We start from the raw sequence: 25,908 nt of genomic DNA, 5'->3' as shown, positions 1-25,908 counted from the left end.
GGGATGGATTTTAGCATGTGCTTTCTTGAATTGCCACTGATACCAGGATAGGAGATCAGGCCCATAGGACCTTTCACAGAAAGATGAGGCTCTGGGGTCCAATCCTCCGATCTTTGATCATATGATAAGTCCCATTCACTTCAAAGTGACTATGCACATCAGTGTTGCAGGATCTGTCCTACATAAAGTAGAGCTGGTAAAGCAGGTCAGATAAAACAAGGACTGCCTTTGAGGGCCTTGAAGGGGCTCTCAAAATGTAAAGAGTATGTTTATATTTCAAGAACTACCCAAATCTTGGCCCAGAACACAAACCAGTTTTTAAATGCTCAGTTTACCGCACATCCCCCACTTCTCTATATTTTCATTTCCTGGTTTTATCTGGGCTCAGAAATGGAAAGAGTAAAATATAGAGATGCTGCCACCCCGGCTGATTTCTTGACCAAAGTGGTCTGGATAAGTAGCTGAGTTTTTGGTTATTGAAACCAAACTGTCTAAGCTTTGAGGTTCTCCGGCATATAGGAAAATGGTAGCCAAAACCAGGGCTACATGCAGAATCTGACACTGCTCTAGTTTTAATCCTTGTCCAAGTCATCTTCCTAGTAGCCTTTTGTGGACACATGTAGATTATGTAATTGATCAGATAAACAGAACCACCCCAGTGTTAGTATTTATTCTGGTTACAGCAGGTGCAAAAATGTTTCTCCCATAAATAAATACTATAAGGCTTGTCTACACTGCCCAACAGTTCAGACTACCGAGGTATGAATAGTTGTGTGCACTGAAATGCTGCCCGGTAACTCCCCTTGTGTTGATGCTGCAGGCACAAACTAAAAGGTTTCTAGTTTGTATTAATGTAGTGCTCTTCAAACAGGACTGCATTAATGTGAAGTAGAAACCTTTTAGTTCACGCCCTCAGCATCCACTCTTTCAAGTGACCGTGCAGCACTTTGGTGCACAATACTATTCACACCCCCTGTAGTCCAAATATTGGTGTGGCGTAGATGTAGCTTACTTGAAGACATTGGAATGTAGGTGAATAACAAAAGAATGCTTATATCTGACAGTTTGAGTTATTTTTATTTACATCAGTGGCGTGATCTTGCCCTCAGCTAAGTTAATGACAAAACTCTCACTCTCACTTCAATTTGAACAAAAAGGCCCAAGGTGTTACCTTCACAAAATGTGCTAATAATTACAAAGAAACACAAGTTAGTAAGACATATTTTATACTATAAATTAGTAAAATCTCTTGGTTACAATAGTGGAGAGTTCATTAGTTTGTTAGTAGCCATGACAGAAATGAAACTGCCCATTCTACCCACAAGCATCAGGGAGAGGAGACTCTATGGATGAAATCACTTCCTTGGGCTACATGTTAAAATTCCCTTTTGCTAGGAGCTCTCAGTTTGGTTTTCTTTGCTGGAGGCTGGTCTTCATTTCCCAGTCCTAGAAACAACTTGAATTGCTTTGATCCATTCTGTACGCTCCACAGATGTGGCTGCTTGCAAAAAATAGTGGACTTCATTTGCTGTGATTATTTCAAATAGGTTGGTGTCAACGTCATGCTTCTTGGCTAAGGGGTGCGGGGGAGGGAAGAAAGTAGCAAATTACAGAAGCGAATGGAGAAATTTTCGCCCATGTTTACAGTGTTTCTGCTTCTAAAACCATGCTGGGATTTCCTTCCTGTCTACCATTATCACTGACTCTGCCATTACTAAGAAAGACTTCTCAAATACCAAAAATCACATCCGTGAATAGAAGCCTCCCCCTATGGAATCAGGAACAGGAACTACCAACACTATAGAATGAGAGTGACACATTTATCAAGTGCTAAAGGCTACGTCCAACCCTCCCATAAGTCACAGCTGTGATGTGGGCTCAGTGCAGCCTCCAAAATCAGCCGAGCACAGCTATCTGCAAAGAAAGGAAGCTCAAACCACCCCAGATTGTGATGCATCCTTCACCCGTGGCAGCACAGCTGTCTCAGGAGTCAAGTACCCAATAGCCAACCTTGCTTTGTTACAAACAATCCATCCCTCAAAGGAGAGGAAAACTTATGGAGTGGCTGATAATGTTAGTCCTTGCAGGATTAACTATGGTGGTTTGTTCCCCGTGAGCATTTTCCCTGATTTCAGAAGAGAGTATGAGGTATAGATTGACTGCTGCTTGGCCTAACCCCTCTTGCTACAACACTTCCCCTCCAGAGTCATGGCCTGCAGTAGCCCCAAAGTTCATGGGGCCTTGTGCAGATTACCTCAGCATAGAAGCCAAGTAGAGTTAGCCTAAGCATATAGTAAAATATGCATTTCCCTAACTCCCTTTAGCTCAGTCTTTCTTCATTGCAGACAAATCAGGATAGCTGTGGAGACCCAGTTCTGGGATTAATGCTGCTGACCTGATCCATTCATGATGAATTCTGAATGGCTTATTTCTGAGCCAGGATGTTGTCTGACTACATCTAGATGTGTACGTGTACTGCAAACACCACACTGCTGTTTGTGTGTTTCCTTACCATCTGGTATATCTTCGATAGCTGTCACCACGCAACCCCTCAAGTGAATCGCTCCAAGTGGATCTTCTCCCTGACAGGAATGCCAAACAAAACAGTCATTGGCATGGTTTAAAATCCAACACGTCTGCTTCTAAAATTGTCCAGATATATCTGACTGGAGCTCTTCACTGGAAGCAGGGATGTGTGATGCAAAAGTATGGCACAGATCGATGAGAAATGGGCACAGTGGGACGGGGCAAATCTGCATGTGGATGGGGGAGCCCCTTTGGAATACAGGCTCCGCTAGATATTTTGGAGGATCCATTCTGAGCTCAGTATGCAAGAAGAATGTAGAGATTTGTACAAAGTGCAAGATCTGGATTGACTGGGCCCTTCCTTCAGCGAATAGAAGCAACGCACCTGCAACATTCAGCCAGCAGATGCAGTTCCACTCAACATTGTTTGAGAAGGGGGCTTGTTCCAAAAAGGCCTTCTCTACAGAAGGACAACCACCACCACAGACATGCTAGGCCAGATTCTTGTTTACACTCTAGCTCTCTTGTGCAGCTCAGGACTGTGGCTGCAAGTGATCGGGGAGAATTCTCCTTGTGGAGAGAAAATTTCTGCTGGTACAAACCTGAAAGTAGCAGCTCTTGTGCCCTAACACAGGCCCATTCCAGCAAAGGGGTTGGCAGTGCGCTGGGGGTGTGGCAGAGCAAAACTCATTTATGCCGATCTTCACTGGCTCTAGGCCACCCTGACACCACTAGGGCTTGGCCAGCATAGGTTCAAACAGACATAACTGGCACCTTACTGGACCCACCCCTGCACTGAGCGCAGATGCAGGGAAGCATTGAGTCCCCAGGAGCCAAATTAATCCCTGATGTAAGCAGGTGCAGCTCCATCAAGGCATCAACTTATATTTGGGAAGAATTTGTCCCACTGTAATTATACAAGAGACAAAGAAAGTATCCTGGCTCAGGCTAATACAGAAAATATAACAATAAAAAGGCTGACTGTATTTGATTAACTTGTTTTTATGGCCTAACAGATTTTAATCTAGTCTGAGCATGTAAACAAAGGTGTATTGTGACGCTGGTAAATCAGGTGCCAGCTCTTGCCAAGGCTGTAGGCATCAGCTGAGCACTGACGAATTCATAGCTGGAAACTAGACCAGCTCACCTGTACCTTAGTATTGTTCAAGTTAGGTGTTAGACTTATAGCAATGTGTTTAGTGTTTAGACTCTATAAAATGCTTGTAAGTTGCTGCATGCATTAATCTTACTTGTAATGTCTGTATCCCTTGCCATAAGATAATATGAAAGTTTTTCTTTATAATTGTAAGAATGCCTCCTCTGAATCTGTGAATCTAGGCGGGAAGAGTGTTTTCCCTGCCCTTCAGGAAGGACGATCAAGACTAAATAGGCCATTTTTAAAAGTTATGTGCGGGAATGCTTGTCCCATCACTTTGAACTCTGGGGGAAGGGCATATAAAGATGCTCACAAGAAGGACTGGTTATCTCCTTGCTGTTTGGACTTTCACAAGGGCTGGAGCTGAGAAACAAAAGCAAATATCCCCAGGATCAATCTGGGTTAGCCCTAAATGACATTCAGTGGACAGATTACTACATCTCTGTCACCTTTCTGAACCTAAGATTGTAACTCATTGAAGCAGGCAACATATAAGCACAAATCTGTAAATAACTCATTTCTTTCTCGTAGTTCATAAATCCTTAATTAGTTTACTATAAGACTAGCTATCAGTGTGGGTGTGGGATTTCAGGTACAAATTGATCTGGGGTAAGTGACTCATCTCTTGGGACTGGGAGCAACCTTAATATTTTGTGATTTTTGGTGTAAGTGTCCATTTATCACTAAGTCTAGCTTGCCTGGATGGCAAGAGAAACTGGAGTGCGTAAGGGGACTCTCTGTGACTCCATGGTTAGACTGTTACTGTGACCCAGGAATTCACATTTGTTACTGGGATGGTGAAATCTAATTGTAGAACACACCACCAGTTTGGAGTGTCTGTCCTGCTTTTTAACAATCTGCCCTGAGGTTGGCACTCCCAGTCATGAACCACTGTAGCCAGCCTGACAGTACTGTTAATGTAATTAATCACTGGCTAAAAGGACGGATGCAGGGAAGCACAGATTGGCACTCATGGCGGCCTCTTTCCCAGGTCCAGGAACTTTCACTCAGCCACGCCCACCCAGCACATGTAGAGCCTGACGTTCTTTGCTTATCTAGAGAACAGCTACAGTTAGTCAGAAGCAACACAAATACTTCCCCCATACACACATGCTGCCCAAACACTCGCAAAGGAACATTCCAGTCACCAGTCCACCTGGAAATCAGGTCTTCAAGAAGCTCTTGAATGATGCTGGTAAAAATATGGACAAAATCACTCACCCCAGCAGGATCATAGTAGTGAAGATATGCAGGGTCCTCTCTTAGGATAAACTTTCTCACTTTCCAGTTTTTCCTCCGATGCCCCTAAGCAAATTTACAAAAAGTCACCTAATATTCTGCTTTGTTTAAAGGGAATCACACACACAAGAATAGGAAAATATAGCTGAAAAACTAATGTTTTGGCCTTGATATATGGGTGCCTTCAATGAAGGAACTCACACTAGATAATGTTTTCAAAGGTACCTAAGTGAATTAGGCACCTAAGTGAATTTGGCACCAAAATTAACTTAGGCTTGATTTCAAGATTTCATTTAGGCACTTTTTAAAATCTTACCCAGTATCTAATTCGGTAGCTAGTTTTCCTGCCTGTACATGAAGAAAGTCACACAAGTAGATACTATTATTCACTTAAAATAGATCAGCATTTTTATCAGCCATAACTACAGTCTTGAAAAATAGACTTTCAAGGCAGAAGCAGCAACACTCAGAAACGGTGACTTTGAGTGGGATGATCAAAACCAGATTAATATTAGTCAAAAGGGGCTGTCAGGCATCATTTCCTCCCACTATTTCAAAAATATTTCAGTTTCTCAAGTAACTATTGCTATTCACAAGGAAGTTCTTTACTCACTAGATATGGGCCAACGGTGGTGGGGGCGGGGAAGTGAATAATGGCAGAAATGTGGTGAAGAGTCACATCCCTTTAAATAGTGGATGCAGTTTAACAGGAAGAGTACAAATGACAAGGCCAATAAGTACTCAGGCTCCCTGCAGATGATTTGTGGCATCATTCACAGACTCAGACATTCAAGTAGTATATCCATGTTATCTATGCATTCATTATCATCATCATCATGACACCTATCATCATGTGATCTAAAGACCAAATAGAATTAGGGAGCAGAAAAGGTGACAATAAAAGGGGTATTTCTGTCTCAGTTCCTCCAGAGAGGAGACGAGGGACTGTGCCTAGACAAAGAAGAGGCATTATACCACCCAGCAATGATATCCATCTACCTATCTTTTTGTTTTTTATAGAGTCCACCACTCTAGTACCTAAAACTTGATACTGCAATGAGCTCTGTGTGGGCAGAATACTACACCTGCACAAAGCCTCAGTGAAGTCAATGGGCTCTGGGTGGGTGCTGTGGTCCGCCCCCAGGGAGTTCATTGCAACATCGGGGCCTCAGTGTCTCAAAGGATATTGCTATGAATGACTTTGTAGCAGCTAAACCTGTATGCCCAGAGCGGGTGGAGGATGTAACAGATCTAATACAATTCTAGCTTCTACATTCCATGGCTTCTGATAATGCTAGGAGCTCCTAGAAGCACTGGCTACTTATCCTACCTGCAGCCCCACCAAACCCCCACTCCTTGGAACTTATTTGGCTTACCCATTTCTATGACTAAATAACACATTATCTGCCTTTGAAATCTGCACGGGCTTTCATACATGTATGGAGCATGTCACATTGCTCCAGGACAGGGCATCATATTTTAAATGTTGGGCAAACTAAGATTTTTGGTTTCAGTCAGTTAGCTGGGGACGATCAATACCTAATATCTTACTCCCACCCTGGTGTCTCTTGTCGCATTGTGAGCTGCACAGTGTTAATGTCACTGAAGAACCCTGATCCTCCCTGACTGTTCTGCTAGTATTCTGATTGCCATCGTGTTCCTTCAGGCATGTCAAAAGGAAAAAGGTTATTACAAGGAGGAAGGAGAAAAATTGTTCTTCTTAACCTCTGAGGATAGGACAAGAAGCAATGGGCTTAAATTGCAGCAAGGGCGGTTTAGGTTCGACATTAGGCAAAACTTCCTAACTGTCACAGTGGTTAAGCACTGGAATAAATTGCCTAGGGATGTTGTGGAATCTCCATCATTGGGGATTTTTAAGAGCAGGTTGGACAAACACCTGTCAGGGATAGTCTAGATAATACTTAGCCCTGCCTTGAGTGCAGGGCACTGGACTAGATGACCTCTCGAGGTCCCTTCCACTATGATTCTATAATTCTATGAAAAGCTATTGTAATTAGGTTGTATATTGTGTATAGAAAGGAAGGTATCCTGGGGAAAGTTATTTCCCTTTCAGAGGAGGGGATCAAGTAAGTGGCTTGTCCAGGGACACATAGGAAGTCTCCAGCAGAGCTGGGATATGATTCCCCCCGTTTGCAAGGCAGTGTGGTCTAGTAGGTACAGTGCTGTATAATGAGACTGGAAACCTGGGTTCTAGTCCCATGTGTTCCACTAACCAGCTGTGGCTACTCCTCACACAGTTTGCCTACCTTGTCTCATTAGATCATCAACTTTTGGGGGCAGGATCTGTCCCTCTCTATGTGTATTTATAGCACCTCGCATGATGGGGCCCCAAATTTGATTGGGCCTTTAGGCACTACTGTCATGTAAATAACAACAGTAAACCTCGGTAACTTGGACAAAAGTACCAGTTAATCTCAGCAGAAAGCATCTTTGTACAAAGTGAGGAGGTTCAAGAACATTCTGAGAATGATCTCAGCTGCTAAGTACTCATGTAACAGCCACCACCTTTGCCAACACGCTGGAGATGAAACCAGAGTCCTCCAGAGCTAAAAGCACAAACTGCTACAGCCTGAACTAAAACACTGTTGCTAGGGGCTAGCCCAGGGATCGGCAACCTTTGGCACATGGCCCGCCAGCGTAAGCACCCTGGAGGGCTGGGCAGGTTTGCCTACCTGCCAAGTCCGCAGGTTCGGCCGATTGTGGCTCCTACTGGCCGCGGTTTGCCACTCCAGGCCAATGGGAGCTGCAGGAAGCAGCGGCCAGCACTTCCCTCGGCCCGCGCTGCTTCCCGCAGCCCCCATTGGCCTGGAGCGTCGAACTGCGGCCAGTGGGAGCCGCGATCAGCTGAACCTGCGGATGCGGCCAGTAAACAAACCGGCCTGGCCCGCCAGGGTGCTTACCCTGGCAGGCCGCATGCCAAAGGTTGCCGATCCCTGGGCTAGCCTAACTCATATTTTCTGTGGATTGACATGGGCGGGGCCTGTAACACACACTCATAATGTGTTACATTCAGATGGCCCAGCTTAGCTCCAAGCTCTTGAGAAGCTGCTGGATATATTTTATTCTTGTATTTCGTTGACTTCATTCCTGTTGTAAAACAGCAGAACGAGTGAAATACTGACCTGCTTCAGTAAACAGCCCTGTTTGACCACTGTGCCTCTGAACTCTTCCTTCAGGACCACGTCATCATCACTAGAATTCCCTTCACAGAAGAACCCACTATCTGCCTGTATGAACACAAGGAAAAGGACAACCTTCAGTAACCACGTGCTGCTGGGGTTTGTTTTCCTACTGAAAGGAGGTCAGCTTGTGCTTGGCTTATTATTTGCTAGCCATGAGGCCAAAACAACCCTTCCTCTGGAAAATCTCCCAGAAAAGCCAAGAAACTCTGAGTTTCAGCCAGCAGAGTTCCCACAGAGTCATCCATTGAATGTGGGGGCCAAATGGGCATAGGGCCAGGTTCTCTGTGGGATTTTCCCATGGATCTCAGGACATTTGGAGAAAGCTGGAGCTTTGTTCTGCATCTCAGTGCCCATACACTACTCCCTGTTGACCCCTTTCTTTCCCCATGATAATAAGGTTCCCACCATTCCAACCAGTGACTGCTCCAGACCTTCCCTTACAATGACTTTCAGTGTGCAGAGTGGAACTCATGTAAGTGCTGACACAGCCATTTTCTGCAGGCTTGAGAAGGAAGGATGCCAGTGAGAGCTACCATCACCTGGCTCCACTACGCAGCCATGCCCATTCCCTCCTCCACAGGCATTCACGAAATTTGGAAAAAGCAGGGAATGCTGCTGCCTAGGCTTAACCCCCTTTCCACCAACAAGAACTGGGCACTGGGGTCCACATTCTGCACTTTTCTATTCCCTCTGTGAGGTTTTGTAGCCAGCACTGACTTTAGTTGTCTCCCAGATGCCTGCAATATTTGCAGGTTCCACAGCAACCCTGCAATCACTTCAGTGTGATGCAGTTTACTGAAACATTGCACAGTTCAAAAGATGCAGTTGCAGAGAAATAGTTATGTGGCTCATAGACAACTATTACATTTTGTACTTCATGCAATGTCAAGCTAAATGCTGACATGTTGTGATACCGGGCTTTCTTGATGCCCTGACCTACTTGCATGTATTAGAACTGGAAAAAGGCTGAAACAGAATGCAACAGTGTGAGACAGGTGTGGTCCGAGCACAGGCCTGGGAGCCAGGAATTTGACTGCTAATGTTGCCTTAGGCAAGACACACCTTTTCTGCCTCAGTTTCCCCATCTGTAAAAATGCCCTACCTCATAGGCACTTTATGAGGATAAATGAATTAATTGGCCAAATCCACAGTCCTTACTCAGACAAAACTCTTATTGATGTCAAGCTTTCCACCACAGATATGATTAGTGTAAACAGAACTTATAGGAGTAAGAGCTTTTAAATAACATTATTTAATAGAAACAATAATTTGACTCTGTACACCAATGACTTTAAACATTTGTCTAACATGAGTGGTATTTCATGCTTTTCAGATAACTAGCTTATGTCTGAAGTACTCTATTAAATTAAATCCATCAAATGTATGGTTACCAGTTTAGCTCAGCTGAGATGATCCAAGCTACATCCGGGGAGGTGAAACAAAATATTAAAGAAAGAAGCTTTCCTGCCCGCTAAAGGTTGGGTGCGACCTGCTCCTTGTGTCGACTGAGTCACATCCGGTGACTTTACTGACAAAAATCACTTTGTAACACTTCACTCCTCTGAGAAACTCCAGAGCAAGTCCAGCTCTGAGATCAGTGAACTGGATTCTTCTCAGGCTCATGTATCATCAGCAGAATTGTTAGCTAAGTTCCAGTGGCAGTATTTCTATTACTAGTGAGGATGTGTAAATCAGAAAGAACCCAGCTTGACTTTCAGATCTCAGATTGAGTTTACTGAGCTGGCTCCTAGGACAACTATTTAAAAAAAAAAACTTTATATTGGGCAATTTCATTCTGGAAACCACAGAGAGAGACAATAAACATAGACCTCCATCTCTACATAGTCACTTTCACAGGATTTGTGGGACTGATGACAGCAGTAATCTAGAAGCCCATGTTCAAACTTTGGAAGATAGAAGAACATGCCACAATACTCACAAAGTAGTAATAGGCATCAGGTAGATCAAGGAAGGGGGTGTCCGTCAATCCTTCGGCAGCGCACTTAGAAGTGTCCCCAGCTGCCTGCAGGTAGCCTTCATTTAATAGGGAAGAGGCTAGCATGAGACCCTCCTTGCGATTTCGGATAGCGTTGTTCGACACTAGCCAATCAATCACACAGCTGCCTAGTCACAAGATAATAAAACAAGATGTGTATTAACAGCCATTACCCAAGAAAATAACCATGACAAGACCTGATAAGTATACAGAGGCAACTGGCCTGCTCTCTGTGTTCATGAATCTGATATTTTAAATGACAAACATGACAGGCTAATCTGGGTATGTGGCAGTGTTCTCTTGCTGAGCCACACTGTTAGTGCTGACTCAGGGTGGCAAGGGTAGCTCATTAACTGTACCCTAGACAGAAAGGAAGTGGGACTAGTCAGGGGAGACAGGGTGGAGCTGATAAGTCCTAAGTGAGGAATCCTAGGACTAGCCCAGCCTAGGGAAAAAGATTCTTTGCAGTTACTTTGTTAATAAAGCAGTACCCCAGGGCGGGGGTGAGTTTTGACCCTTTCCAGCACACTATAGACTTTGTCTTGGAGCAGGATGGGAGCCCTGCCTACTCACAGGGTCGTTTTGCTGATTGGAGCCAATACCGCACAGTACCCCTTTAAGAATATTTCAGTGGTATTAAGGATTTCATGACACGCTGGATGAAAAGAGCAGCTTCAATTCTTTCATCTCTCTGATCACATTTTAGAACAACAGGCCCAATCTGTTCCATCCATAACCATCTCCTACCTGGCCTATGGCAGACGCTTCTGAACACTCTACAGAAACCCACTTTCTACTGATGGAGAAAGCTTCCACCAGTTGTTCTTCTCTGAATTTTATATGGCTCTGGCTGGGCCCTATGCAGCTCAGAGATGTACACCCGCATTGTCATGACTTGAGCCCTACTGTATATTTCATTGCCTGGAGCACTTTAAATGGCAAATGGGGAACAAGAGCTCGTTACCTGTAAAGCAGTGATTGAACACTTTTTTGTCTTTTTCCAGCTTCAGTTCTTTTATTCCTTTGTTGGAGTCCTTCATTGAGAGATACAAGGCGCTGTGTAAAAAGGAACCATGGGAATTGTTAAGAACTAGGCAGCTTTTAACTATTTGGCATAATAATGCAGTGCTCACTCTGTACTGGGGAAGTGCCTCACACTCTCTTGGCACTGTTGCCTCTCCAACACAACAGCTTACTTGGCTTAAGCCCAAGGAAGACAAATGACTGCATGGAGTCTAGTACTTTTGGAGGCCTCCCCAGCTCACAATCTGATTCTTGTGCTGTCTTCAGCAGCAGGTCTGGACAGGAAAGTCCACAAGGCTCAACGTTCCATTTGGGCGACAGAACAAAATGGGGAATCGATAGTGTGAGCAGAGACACAACACACTCCAAGCACTGTAGCAAAGCTTCACAGAATGGCCTCCTTCCTGGACATCCCTCCTTGTTTTAAGTTCCTCCTGCAACTTCTTCCTGTCCTGTCTGGGAACTGGAGGATCAAGAACTCTATGAGTTTGATTTATTGGCAGAATCCTCGTGCTTTAGGAGGCCCTGCAGTAACCTCAGCAACTCATGGTCTGATTTCCCTCCTCCAGAGCACCTATATGCATGCCCTAGATAGCTCCATTGCTTTAGGCCCCTGGGTTGTAGAGCCAGCCCGCTAGCAGAGGAAATTAAATTCTCTGGGCCAAGTCCTGAGGTTCTTGTTCAGTTGTTATTCAGTCCTTTGTCAGACAAATCTCCCACTGAAGCCAGCTGAAGTTAGCGTAAGTTCAGGATTGGGCCGTGTGCAATTTTGTCTCCCACCAAAGAATGTCCTCAGCACAGCAGACAGGGCCTTGTATTTATTTTTCTGGAAGATTATATTCTGGGACAAAACCTGTTTCCCTTAGTTTTCTAAACATTAACAAATGGATGCCATATTTCCTGGCCTTCGCATATCTTTTACTTTTCACTAGATTTAGGCTTCTCTGACAGGCCGCTTAGTCTGGAAAGTATTGCTAATAGAGCAGGCTGGAGACTGTTCCGCATGGAACCAAAACTTTTGAACATTTTTGCAAAATGGAATAGTACTGAAACATTAGGATTTTGATTTAGGTCTCCATCTCCCTCCCTCCTTTCCCCCACCCCCTGAAGTGAATGGTGCATCCACCCTGGACCTCAGAAACCTTCCCATCAAAAAAATGGTTGAAATCAATACTTTGAAAATGTTCCAACCAACTCTAATTGCTAGCCCATTTCTGTAGTGCGTTATGCTTTGGCTTGGTTGTTAGATAAACTGTAAAGACTAAACTAAAGATAGCTCTTCCAGGGAGATGAATAAGCAAGAAACCAGAGATGCAGAAACTCCTTCCTTTTTCCTATGTCTTACTCTCTCAATCATCATCAGCTGCTAGAGCTTAATTAATCTGCTAGGGCATGTAAAACAGACCATATGAAATATTCCATGATTAGGTTGATCAGAAAATAAGGTTTACTGGAATTTTCCTGCTTTTGTAGTGCAGTCCCCATGTCTCGGCTAATTTCAATGGAATTTGAGTTTTGCCCCAGTTGCAGTGGAACTGGCCAGAGGAATATCTAGTCACCATCTCCTCTCCTCTCCCTGTCCTCTATTCCTATTACTCCAGTTCTTTTTGCACCTCTGCTGCCTCTGGCTTTCTCCTTTCCTGGAAGTGGCTCCCTCTTCCACCAGTGCAAAGCACCTCCTTCTTCCTTGTCCCCTGCCGTGACAATTCCCTACCCATCTTTAACTTATCACAAGCCAAGTGCCATCCTCACAGTTCAGAGGCATGTAGGCTACCGCAGTACATTATGCTGCACTCTTAATCAGCGTTTGCAAAGGCCCATAATGCAACATACACGTATAAATGAACTCAGCGGCTGGTATTCAGCAGCAGGCACAGAGCACATTACTAGAGCCCAAATCAGTGGCAGCCTGGCTAAGCCAGCAGATTCATTTAAAGCCAAGATTTTTAAAAGTGACTAGTGATTTTGAGTGCCTCCATTGCTGAAACACCTTGAAAGATGCCTGATTTTCAGCTGGCAGGTGCGCAGCACTTTCTGAAAATTGGGCCCCTTCAAAGTGTCTCCAAGTTGGGTTCCCAAAAAACAAGGCACATAAAGCCACTGGCCGCTTGTAAAAATATGAGCCTAAAAGTTATGAGTAATAAACAAATCTAAATACATCCTTTAATTATTATTATTTTTATGATCATTATCCCATCTTCCCCTTCCCCGTCCCGCTGCACACTTGTTTGGGTCACCCACCTACTACATCTTGTGTTTTAGGGGCCATTGACATCAACGGGAGTTTTGTCATTGACTTCAAAAGGGCCAAGATTTCACCCTTTCATTTGTAAGTTCTTTAGGGCAGAGACTGTCATTTACTCTGTGTGTTACAGAGCCTAGCGCAATGGCCCCGGACCTGATTCAGGGGGCTAGGTGCTAGACCAGGGGTCAGCAACCTCTGGCACGCGGCTCACCAGGGTAAGCACCCTGGTGGGCCGGGCCAGTTTGTTTACCCGCCGCGTCCGCAGGTTTGGCTGATTGCGGCTCCCACTGGTGCGGTTCGCCGCTGCAGGCCAATGGGGGCTGCGGGAAGCCATGGCCAGCACATCCCTCGGCCCGCGCCGCTTCCCGCAGCTCCCATTGGCCTGGAGCAGCGAACTGTGGCCAGTGGGAGCCACGATCGGCCAAACCTGAAGACGCAGCAGGTAAACAAACCAGCCCGGCCCGCCAGGGCGCTTACCCTGGCGAGCTGCATGCCAGAGGTTGCTGACCCCTGTGCTAGACAATGTAAATAATATTAATAAATTATTTTCAAAGTTATGGTCTATTTTAATAATGGAAAAACTATGACGGACCATTACATTCTATCCCCTAGACTCCTTTTCTAGGCTTTGCTGAGCTGATGCCTACAGCTGTAAACTTGACAACTCTGTGGTCCTTGTTAATTCTATCGTTACTTGACCCGTCAGGCAAGTGTAATTCATTTTATTTGAAATCAGCTTTCGATCTCGCATTGCAGCATGCAAAATAGAGCTGCTTGCCGTGCATCCTAGTCCCTGGAAAGGTTTTAGCATTGCTTTGGGATGCTACATGTGCATGTTACTTACTTTTCACTGACTACTGTACATATGTTTTAGTCTCATTATGATTTAGAAATGACCCTCCAGTGAGCCCTATTGCCTAGGAGGTGGTCTTCAGTGATTACAGTTGCGGGTCAGGGAGACAGAAGACCAGCCTTGCCTACATGGTAGTGAATCCCTTCCAAAGAGCTCAGGCTGATGTTCCTTTATCTGACTCTACTGTCTACTCCCCGCTGACGGAAGGGAATGGAGGAAGAGAGGCATTATACCAGACCTCAGATTGATTGTTTCAGGCAGCCTGATGGACTTTCTGGTGGATTTTCTGGCGAACCTTTGGCCTCCTTCGATGCATTGAATAGCCTTCTTGATATCCCGCACCCAGGCGTCTCTCTCCTCAAGGTAGGCGGCTTGGAAAAAATGGTCCTGCTGTTTGGCTGTGGTGAGCTTGAAGACAAACTATAACAAGAATAAGGATTTTGAAAGGCGTCTTTATGGAACCAGTGGGTTACAATTACACCAGCATCAACAAACTGTACAGCCTCCCTTAGCAGGAGCTAAGTCTAGTGTCCTGAACACATGATTAAAGCAGAAACACTCTGAAGAGATAGCTAAGCAGACAGTGCAAGTAATCAGCTCCTTGTATTGTTATAGACTGAGCATTCCTGACATTCTTACCAGAGCTAGGTTATGTAGTACTGACATAACTAGCCAGGTGCTATAGCTATGTTATAGGTGCAGAGAAATCCTTCCCCACCACCCTGTGCATCTATAAAGTAGCTGGAGAAGATTCCAGACTAACACTCCTTTGAGTACCAGATGGAGGGTTTGTCTAGCATGCCCACCAGCGCATCACAGCCCCAAGACACATAGGGCCTTATCTCGAGCACATCGACCTCAATGGGGAGATTCCCATTTGTGTCAGTGGGCTTTGGATCAGGCCCATCGTTTGCTGCCATAAGGAATTATTAGGTCCTGACCTTCAATATTATGTACTATTAGCAGGAAATAATGGGGTAGTAGAACCATGGTGCCTTTTGAAAGGAGCAGAAAGATGTGCAACAGAACATATTCCCCTGAGCCTGCGCAGGCAGGATTGCCCGGGGACCTTCTACACAGCCAGCCTCGTTTCACACTCCCCACCGTGAATAGCTCAGTAACAACAAAAGCAGTTTTTGCCCTAGACTTTTATCTGCCTTTAGGAACATGTAGGGCTAATTTTTAATGCAGTTACTATATAGTTACTTAGGTGTCACATCAAAGGGAGAATAGATCTCCTTACAGCACAGTTAGGTAGAAGTAATAACATCAGTTTGAAAAAACTCAAGAGTGGATTGTTTAATTGATCAATTTAAATATTTATTCCGGTCAATGTTCCCAAGAGATATTAACCTGATGGTTATCCAGCAATATTCTGTAGGTATTTCATCAGTCATGCAAGGTTTCTATTTCCTCTAAAATCTGGTTTCCCATAATTTAATTACAGAGTAAATACAATGGGTGCTCAATCGGATTTATTAATAACCATCTACATGAAACTATGTTACATTAATGAGCAGGCAGTACTGGGTGCCTTCGAAAAGAAAAGTACAGACTGAAAACTGCACATCTAACCGCTAAGTGCAGTGAATCCACTGAAATGAAATTAATATACTATAGTAAATGCTATAATAAATCCACATCTACCAATGTAGTCCACTGAAATCTACACGTGTAAACGACCTAGCTGCTGCCTCTCGGGAAGGTGGATTACCTACACTGACGGGAGACTCCCTCCCATCGGCGTAGGTAATGTCTACACTGAAGGGCTGCAGCAGTGCCGCTGTTGCATTTCAAGTGTAGACAAGCCCTAAATCCAAACAAAAACATTATCCTCTCCTATATGACATCACTCCCAGGTCTCAAAGTACTCACCTCCAGAGCAGTGGAACAAACAGCCACATCCCAACAGCAATATACAGTACATGTCAAAAATAACAACAAGCTAGACTGCTACAGATCCCTGTTTGCAAAAGCCACGCTAGCAAATTAGCGCCCACAGTATAACATACCAAGTTAAGGCAGGCTCTTACCAAATAGAGAATGAATTACCATAACCTGGAGGAGAAAGCTAGGAGACTCAATGTACCCGGTGTCATCCCAGAGAGGAACAGCTGTTCAATCAATTAAACAGCGGAGAGTTTGAAACAGAGACATTTTCTACTCCAGTGTATAAAGTATGAAGGAGGATGAAAAAAATATTTCCCAGATTGTCAGTAGAGGTAAGGCCTCTCATAAGAAAGCAATGAAGAAAAATTTGATATAACTTTGAAAGAAGAGAAACAGCAGAGATAGCACCACTATAAGAAACAATGTGCCAATAAACCAGGATTGTCAATAATGGTGAATGAGTACCTGGGATGGCCTAGATCTGGGGTTCTCAACCTTTTTCTTTCTGAGCCCCCCCCCCCCCCCCCCCCCCGAACATGCTATAAAACCTCCATGGCCCAGCTGTGCCACAGCCACTGTTTTTCTGCATATAGAAGTCAGGGCCGGCATTAGGGGGTAGCAAGCAGGGAAGTTGCCTGCAGCCCCACATCACAGAGGACACGGAGAAGTTAAGTTGCTCAGGCTTCAGCTTCAGCCGTGGTAGTGGGGCTCAGGGCCCCATGGTACATTCCCGCCTAGTGGGGCTTTGGCTTTCTGCCCTGGCCCCTAGAGAGTCTCATACTGGCCATGCGTGGCAGACCCCCTGAAACCTGCTTGTGGGCCCCCAGGGATCCCAGATCCCAGGTTGAGAACCACTGGTCTAGATAATATTTAGTTCTGCCATGAGTGCAGGGGACTGGACTAGATGACCTCTCGAGGTCCCTTCCAGTCCTACAATTTCATACTTCTATGATATAAAATCTCAAAGCACATGGTAAATCCCCATTCAGGACAGATTTTTCCTTTCACATATTGGCAAATGCCAATAAAGAATCAATAAACTGAAAAAAAGAAAGTGTGCTGCTAAGCTACTGAGGTTAATCAATGGATTTCATCTTTCTAGGCACTGATTTGGGAAAGCCTGTCTATTCAGAACAGCTGAATAGGAGTCCCTGAGACATAAGCACCTGCCTACCCTTAAGCACATGCTTATGTGCTGTTCTGAATCGGGCCCTACTGAACAGAACTTGACTTGAAGTTGGTATAAGTTGGGAATCAGAATAAACTCATTCCATTACTTACAGCAGTTTGGTTGTCCCTGAATCCCCCAAAGTATTTTTAAGCTGTCTGAGCTGTCTGAAGTGAGTGGATGCAAGCAAAGTCATCAGCCACTATGCACGAGGATGATTCACACAGAAAATATAAATGCATGTAGCCAATTGGAATTAGGCAAAGGATGAAATATTGGAGAGGAAACTCAGGGCTAGTCCAATTCTTTTTATGGATAATAAAGCTACAAAATGCACGTTCTCCAAAATGAGAGAGAGCTAAGTGTTTATAGCCAGATGATTAACTTTTGATCATATTGGTAAGCTGGGACTGCTCTTGTGAGTAAAGGGTGTGCAATCTGGCCCTTTGTTGTTTATTTAGCTATTTGAATAGTGTCAGATTTCATCATGGGATGTCCTCTGTGAGCTGCTCTGCAAAGCTACCACAGGCTCTGGCTGATTTAGGGGCCAGGAACTGATCTACAGACCACTGAAGTCAATGGAAAGAATCCCACTGACTTCAGCAGGCTTTGGATCAGGTCCTGTCCAGGACATTTTATGTACAACGGCCCAAATCCTCACTAATTTTTCTTCCATTCTCTCTTAGGCAAACTATCAGTGACTAGACTAGGGCTTTGCCAGAGGAAGGACTGAGAAACAAATTGAGTAAAAACCTCAAGGGCTATCCATGCAATGATAGGACTCGTGCTTTTTGGACATAGCAGATGAAATCCAGGCAGTATGCTTACTATCACTGAGGGCCTGATCCGAAGCCCAGGGAAATCAGTGGAAAGATTCCCTTTGACTTCAGTGGCCTTTGGATCTGGCCCTAAACACACCATTCATTCTGCAAACATGTATATCCCTAAAGCAGGAGAGACATGTAGCTTCTAGCATGGCACTATAACATCTGCACTGGGCATGAACCCAGTTTCCCTGGTGAGCTATAACTCACCATTTCAGTACCTCCTGGTAGAGGATGTGGAGTTGTGCCAATGGAGAAAATGTTAGTGCTAATCCAAAAACACAGATTCAAAGCAGCAGAACTAACCATTAAAAAGCCATACATGCGAGGATCCATGATTTTCTCTTCTCTCTGATGCTTACTAATTAATTTAGATCTTTTCTAACACTCCCATCCTGTTCTCTAGTCACATGTGCAACCAATTAGTACATTTTCAGACTGTGGCTTTATCCCCTATTTGAAAAGCAGGTGATGCAGCTAAAGCCAATTAAAAATTCAGTCTGTCACTAACCATAGTGCACGAATGGCAAACCTTTGGGGACAAACAGCAGAAAAGATGACTTCTCAAACAATTATACTGGAAGGTGGAGAGTTCACAATCACTGCTTCTCACAGGCACCCAAATCACATCTCTACCCATGAGGAAAAACCCCTTTCTCTCCCTTCTGTTTCAGGTAGCTGGTGTATCAGCCATGTCTCTTTAGCAATAATTCATTTATAATACCCCTGCTCTTAAAAAAGACCCTTGGGGTATTTTATAGCTCCTGGAGACTTGTTTCACATTCAGTCAGAGAGGCGACACCTCCAGCAGCAGAATGCCCCCTTCACTATAAGGCTACACCTACATTACAAGCTGGGGGTGGGGGGTGGGGGGGTGATTCGCCTGCTCATACACGCATCGAGCTATCACAAGCGTAAATAGCAGTGTTGCCGTGGTAGCATGGGTAGCAGCAGCAGAAGCACAGCTGAGCAGAGTACATGCCCACCGGTTTCAGGTGGGCTTGTACGTGGACATGAGCAGGGGAATCATACCTCTAGCTTGTAGTGTAGACGCAGCCTATGTTTCAGCACCACTTCAGTACACATTCAGACCACCATTTACTGAATCACCAGCATTACTTCTTGCAGCATCCTGAGTTTTCCTCTAACATCTCCCATTCATATACTGAGCAGGCCCAACCCTGCTTAACTAGCTTGTGAGATGTGACAAAATCACAGGCAAAATAACATAGCTTTGTAACATTTTATTGCCGAAAGGAATATCATTAAATATTTTGTCAGCCATCTAGGGAGGAGGGAAGGCCCAGTTGTTAGAACACTAGCCTAGTCCTAGACTGGGTTCAATTCCCTGCTCCACCACAGACTTCCTGTGTGACTTTGGACATGTCACTTAACTTCTCTGTGCCTCAGTTCCCCATCTGTAAAATGGGGATAACATCACTGCCCTACTTCACAGCAGGTTTGTGAGGCTAAAGACTGTAAAGTTCTTTGAGATCTACTGATGAAAAAGTTCTTTGTACGTATATATATATATATATATACACCTCTACCCCGATATAACGCTGTCCTTGGGAGCCAAAAAATCTTAGTGTGTTATAGGTGAAACCGCGTTATATTGAACTTGCTTTGATCTGCTGGAGTGTGCAGCCCCTCCCCCCCCCAACCGAGCACTGCTTTACTGCGTTATATCCAAATTCGTGTTATATCGGGTCGCGTTATATCGGGGTAGAGGTGTATATAAAATTATTATTCAGTGGCTGTAAAAAATACTTACCATCCTTTTTCCAAAATCCTGACATGGGCTATTGATAGAGCTTCCTTTCAGGGGAATCATTCCTTTGGGACTGTTGTCAATCTTCTTCTTATAGAATTCAATTCCATCGTCTAGGAGCACTACCCACATTGGCTTCCAGGTGTTAAACATACTTCCCTGCATTAGATCAAATAAGCCAGTTATATTACATTTTCTCCATTCAAGATTTGACCTTCTAGAAAGAGACACTTTTAAATGCCCTTCCAAGGCAGATCTATCAAAACCCCCATCACGCTCTCCTTTTTAAATCCATGAATTGTTCTCTTTCTACAATGATTATTTCCTCCTGCCTGTAATCCCACTAACATGCTTCTCCAAAATTGCATCCAACAAGCCAACCTGCATGTTTTCCCTGTATCCATGAGATTTTATCACACAGACCAATGCCTTTCTTTAGATGCTATTTTTTGCAATACTTTAAACAACATTCAACATTTCCACCCCTGGCTGGTTTACAGTTTAGGCACTGAAATGAAGGCTTGATGCTACAAGATTGTAAGCACCTCGGGGCTCTTCCTGTCCTGTGTTTGTTCAGTACGTAGCACAATGGGGCTCTGGTCCACGATGAGGGCACTTGGGTGCTACAATAAGACAGCTAATAAGTAATAATAATAATTAATAATGCAAATTTCTGGGGCCTCTCAGTTCCCATTGAAGACAGTGAGAGGGAGGGTGTTCAGCACCTGGCAGGATCAAGGCCTCTGTGGATGGATCTTCAGAGATGCTGAACACCACGATACCCAGAGCGGTTGATGGAGTATACCACTGCTGAGCAGCTCTGGAAGATCGTATACCTAAATCAAGCGCTGGACTTGAGTCACCCAGTTAGAAAACCGTTGTTTGCACAGAAACAGACATGAATTATTCAGATAGCCCAGCCCCACTGGTTATTGCTTAACCATTAGCAATATTTTGTCACTTTTGTTGTACCCAAACCATCACCGGAAAAGGAAATTTCACCTGACCATATTAAAAGAAGAGGAATATTTGGCTCTAGGGTTTTATTTCAGCTTTTAAAGCTCTATTTCCCAATAGCAACGCACAAAGACGATGTGTGGTTTGTAACTAGAAGTTTGGATGTTTATCGAGGGCCTGGTGTAACGTACATTGAAATCAATGGCAAAACTCTCATTGACTCTCACAGTGGAAGATCCAGGTGCTGTATGGACTTTAAAAATCAATCCTGGAATTTTATAGGCCCCTATCATTGTTGCGGGATATGTTGTCTGGCAGAGATGGCTCGCCAGCTTTTCAAAAGTGACCACAGAGTAGAGATGCTTGAGTCTTTGGGCACCCAACTTGAGACACCCCAGGTCTGATTTTCAGATGGGCTGCGCACCCGCAGCTCCCACTGAAGAGCTAAAGATGGAAACCCAAAAATTAAGTGCATGAAATCACAGGCCGCTTTTGAAAAAGTTGGCTTGAGTCTCTTTGAAGAGGAGACTATAGCTTGTTATGTGCAGTCTGGCCCTGAGGCAGAGCTTGAGTCACTGACACCGATAGACCCCAAGACACAGATCACACCCGCACCGGGGGAACTCTCAGGGGTGGCTTCCACTTCCTTTGTGCAGTGTGAGCCCGAGAGTAGAGGGCGCATTTGGATTCATTAGATTTGACAGCTGCATGTCGTGCTGCCTCATTTAAATGTTGTGTGTCTGTGACAGCGGATTGGACAAGAATTTCTTTTAAAACAAAGCATTCCAACATAACACCCTCCCCTCCCCTGACCACCCTAACCCTCAGAAAGCTTGCTGTACTCTGAATCAGACATGAAGTTCCATAGCGGGGTGGGAGCTGATTATCATGGGACTTTCTGTGCCTGCTGACAATGGGACTTTCTTCCACATCCAGTACTCTGCTGCAGAAGCAACATGTTCCTGGTATGGACAGCTATGGCTCATATAATAGCCCTTGTGTGGGCTGCTCTCTTCAGTCCAGGCTCTGCAGAGATCTACAAAAAAAGAACGAAACAGGCCACCACATTCTGGCTAATATAAATAAGTGGAGAGAATTTAGTGATTGTACAAAGAGCCAAATTGACCTGCTGGCTGATTTTTTGGAAGGGGAATAAATCAGAGTCAACTTAGGATGCAAAGTTAAGATCCATGACTTTGAATAGCCTTTTGTCCACTGTCATATCTTCACTCAAAGTGGTACCAACCCCAGTGCTTTTACTTATAAGCAGACCATAGTGTTTGGCAAAGACCAAAATCTGCCCCTCTTACACAATGGGGCTACTTGCACACCAAGCAGGAGGGAGGGATAGCTCAGTGGTTTGAGCATTAGCCTGCTAAACCCAGGGTTGTGAGTTCAGTCCTTGAAGGGGCCACTTAGGGATCTGGGGTAAAAATCTGTCTGGGGATTGGTCCTGCTTTGAGCTGGGGGTTGGACTAGATGACCTCCTGAGGTCCCTTCTAACCCTGATATTCTAGTGTGAGTAAGAATATCAGACTCAGGTCCATAATCAGCAAACACAGAGAAGATACAATTCTTCTTGCCTGTGACTACTCAGGTGATAAAGGCAAGCAGGATTTGGCCCACAGTCTCTTGAAACTAAAGAGAATTCTTTCAGTTACCCAAAGACCACAGTTAAGATGGTTATTTCCCAAATATCCCTGCAAGATGAATAGCAGCTTGAAAAACAGTCTCCTGCAACTTCCTCCTAATTGAACTTCTCCTTTCTTTAACATCTGTAGCACTGAATGATAGAAAATGATTATTCTCTCCTGATAGAATGGTAGAACCCACAGAAATTCACAACTTCTACACTACCAAACTTAAAGATACAGGGCCAGATCCTTGGCTGGTGTAAACTGGCACTAACGTCAATGGGGCTATGCCAGCTGAGGCTCTGGCCCACAACAGTATTGATAGCTGATAGCAAGGAATGAGGGACGGAGGCTAATGGAGGGTGGCATGAGCACACCCTCCATTTGGTTGTGGATGTGAAGGGCCCACCTGTACCTTTGGAAGGACAGACATTTGCCTTCACTTTTTAGGAGGCCATTATTGAAAAGCCCCAACTGAAAAGGATCATAGAAAGAAGTCAGAAATGAAACAGATAGGGGGCTTGCTGTCCCAAAATTAAATCAGGAGTGAACCAGTGCTACGATTTCCTTGGCTGAAGGTGCTCTGTTGTGGGATGCACAATAGATTTCTCACTGTCTGTCTTTAGGATACAGCACAAGTCCTACTGATTTCAACTGCCTTCTCCTTTATGGCCATCTCCACCTCTCCAGTACACCGATATTACCCACCATCAGGGTGAAGCACCCTGTTGCAGGAGAGAGAGCATTCTCAGGGGTTGCTCCAGCATAGTATCACATTCCCACTACCTCAAACCTCTCTGTTTTCCTGCAGAAGTTACTACAGTAGAACCTCAGAGTTACGAACACCAAAGTTATGAATTGTCCGATCCACCACACACCTCATTTGGAACCGGAAGTACGCAATCAGGAAGCAGAGACCCCCAAAAAAGGAAATACTGTACAGTATTGTACAATACTGTACAATACTATGTTAAACAGGAACTACTGAAAAAATAAAGGGAAACTTTTAAAGAAGATTTGGCAAGGTCAGGAAACTGTTTCTGTGCTTATTTCATTTAAATTAAGATGGTTAAAAGCAGCATTTTTCTGCTACATAGTAAAGTTTCAAAGCTGTATTAAGTCAATGGTCAGCTGTAAACTTTTGAAAGAACAAGAGTTATGAACATTTCAGAGTTACAAACAACCTCCATTCCCCAGGCCTTCATAACTCTGAAGTTCTACTGTATGATGACCAGCAGTGATATACCCTGGCAACTGGCCCAATAGAATGATTTTCTTGCCTTGAGTTACCCATCGATATGCAAGGGAGTGCTATTTGCACCCTGCTGTACTCCCAGGAGCAGCTACCCGTAGGCAGAGATGCACACCTCTTACATGGCAAACAGAAGTACCACTGCTGTCTTTCACTAGGGAAGGGCAGCTAAACTCCTCACCAATGGAGACTACTTGGGACTTCTACGGGATCAGCACATTTCCTGGGTGTCCTGCTCCTACCCATTCCCCAGCTGGCCCCACCCACTTAGTGTGCTGCATTGGCCAGCTCCAGGCCCTCTGGTGGAGTACGGGTTATGGGTAGCTTGCTCTACACTTTTTGCCACGGGGATGACAGGCTGGTTCTGCCAGCAATGAACCTGGCCCCCTGCCTCCTTAGGATTTTAACAGTGCCACTTCAAGGTTGCTTTAGGTATTTACTTTCTTACATTTACAACAAAAATGAAAGAGCCAAGGTGAGAGGTGGAGAAGAAGCATCCAGGCAGCTCAGTTCACCAGGAGCAGAGCTCTGGTCCCACACAGATTAGGGGCTCCACCAGACCCAAGTTCTTCTCCTGGGTTGAAGACCTGTGGAGCCGAGATGCTCCATAGGGCAGAGATCCTCTAGCCAGAGTTTCTTAGGAGGTCACAGTTGCTTAAATAAACTGCTTTAAGTTAGTCTGATCTCGCAAGGGCACTTTAGCAGAGGTCTGCCCTTATGATGTGGATCCCATGGCCAAGAATCCCTGCTCAGAGGAGCAGCAGCTGCTATTTCAGACCAGTTGCTCTGCTGAGGCTGGGGTGGGGAATGGGTCCAATCTCACCGGCTCCCCAAAAAGTTTCCCACATGAAGCCCATTTACTTGACTCAGTGGGGTATGTTCATTTCATTACATTTTTTTTCTTTGTAACAAAGGAGTCCACTTTCCCAGAAAAACTTTTAACCTCAGGGTGTACCTGAGGTTAAACCCAATGCAAAGCCCAAAAAATCAGCACTGTAAGAGAAGTAATGACATGGAAAGTTGTTCATAAGATCTTTTTGTCTTACACTAAACAATGACATGGTACCTTACCGAGTTCATTCTCATAGTACGGAGTCATATGCCCTCAAACTGGGCATGAGCATTCAGCCAAATTTTTTTGGATCTGTGTTTAGAATGCTCCATTAATACATATAAAATGCATATTAATGAGTTTGTCATACTTTACAGTAGGCTGAGACGATACAGTTGCTACTACATAGTTACAAGTAAGTAATGCTGAATTAATGCCCTGCTTGAGGAATTGGTTGATCACTTGTTTGCATTTTTCATGAAAAATAATACAGAAAACATTTTTTTTTAAAGCAAAATTAAGTTTCCCCATCTGCTCAATTGGTGTCAGCCCTAACACTTGCCCGTTGCCTGTTTAGAATTGCCCACCTACCTTCTTAACCAGATAGCCTTCTCTTATTCGCTTTGGTTCTCTCTCCATGCTCAAGCCAATCCGTTTTTCAGTACTGACAGTGCTGGCAGTTGCAACGTGTTTGACTATAAAGGCTCCTGTGGGCTGCCTTTTCTACAGCTGTGTCACTTGTCGTAAGTTCCTCTGTCTGTTAATCACATGAAAACAAGTCTATTTCCTCTTATGGGTCAAGAGATTAGAATGGGGAAATGCAGAACTGTGTGTTTATTTATAGGTCTTCTTTGCAATACTGTAGAGAGCAGATCTATCAAAAGTCCAAATGCAGTAAAATGCTCCCAAACAGAGGAAAAATCCTATAAAATGGATAGAACATTCAAAGATCTGAAATTTGTCTGCATGCTCATGCCCAATTTGAGGGTATATGACTCTGTACTATAACAATGAACTAGGCAATGTACCGTGTCACTGTTTAATGTAGGACAAAAGGATCTTATGAATAACTTACCATGTTATTAGCTCTGTTTTAATGTCGATTCATTGGGTTTTACAAAGACAAGTGTACATTTGGCAATAAGCACAACTTATCTAGTTTAATGAGAAAGTGCCCTCTCCTGATGTCAGAAGCAATCTGATTTTTACAATAAATGGTTGTTATTGTTGATGGAAAAGTGCTATAGTTTGCCATTGGGGTTGGTGATCACATACGTTTTTAAAGGCACGCAGTTTAAAAAAACAATCACACACATTATTTGAAACGTAATTAGTCACT

At 44.3% G+C, this 25,908-nt stretch overlaps 1 protein-coding gene across 1 annotated transcript; it reads right to left on the bottom strand.

Moving 5' to 3' along the window:
- Positions 1-984: 984 nt before the first annotated feature.
- On the bottom strand, positions 985-25,288 carry PLEK (pleckstrin). Its single transcript, XM_034764250.1, has 9 exons — positions 25,161-25,288; positions 19,898-20,053; positions 14,480-14,661; positions 11,085-11,176; positions 10,064-10,248; positions 8,065-8,169; positions 4,904-4,987; positions 2,513-2,582; positions 985-1,573 (listed from the first exon to the last, which is right to left on the bottom strand). Exons 1-9 carry the CDS (start codon positions 25,206-25,208, stop codon positions 1,434-1,436), a joined length of 1,062 nt encoding a protein of 353 aa, XP_034620141.1. The 5' UTR covers positions 25,209-25,288; the 3' UTR covers positions 985-1,433.
- Between the last annotated feature and the right edge of the window lie 620 nt (positions 25,289-25,908).

Source organism: Trachemys scripta, chromosome 3 (assembly GCF_013100865.1).
Source record: "Trachemys scripta elegans isolate TJP31775 chromosome 3, CAS_Tse_1.0, whole genome shotgun sequence".
Taxonomy (NCBI): Eukaryota; Metazoa; Chordata; order Testudines; family Emydidae; genus Trachemys; species Trachemys scripta.
Note: the sequence above shows the minus strand (reverse complement) of the source record. Positions and strands in the feature narration are given on the sequence as shown.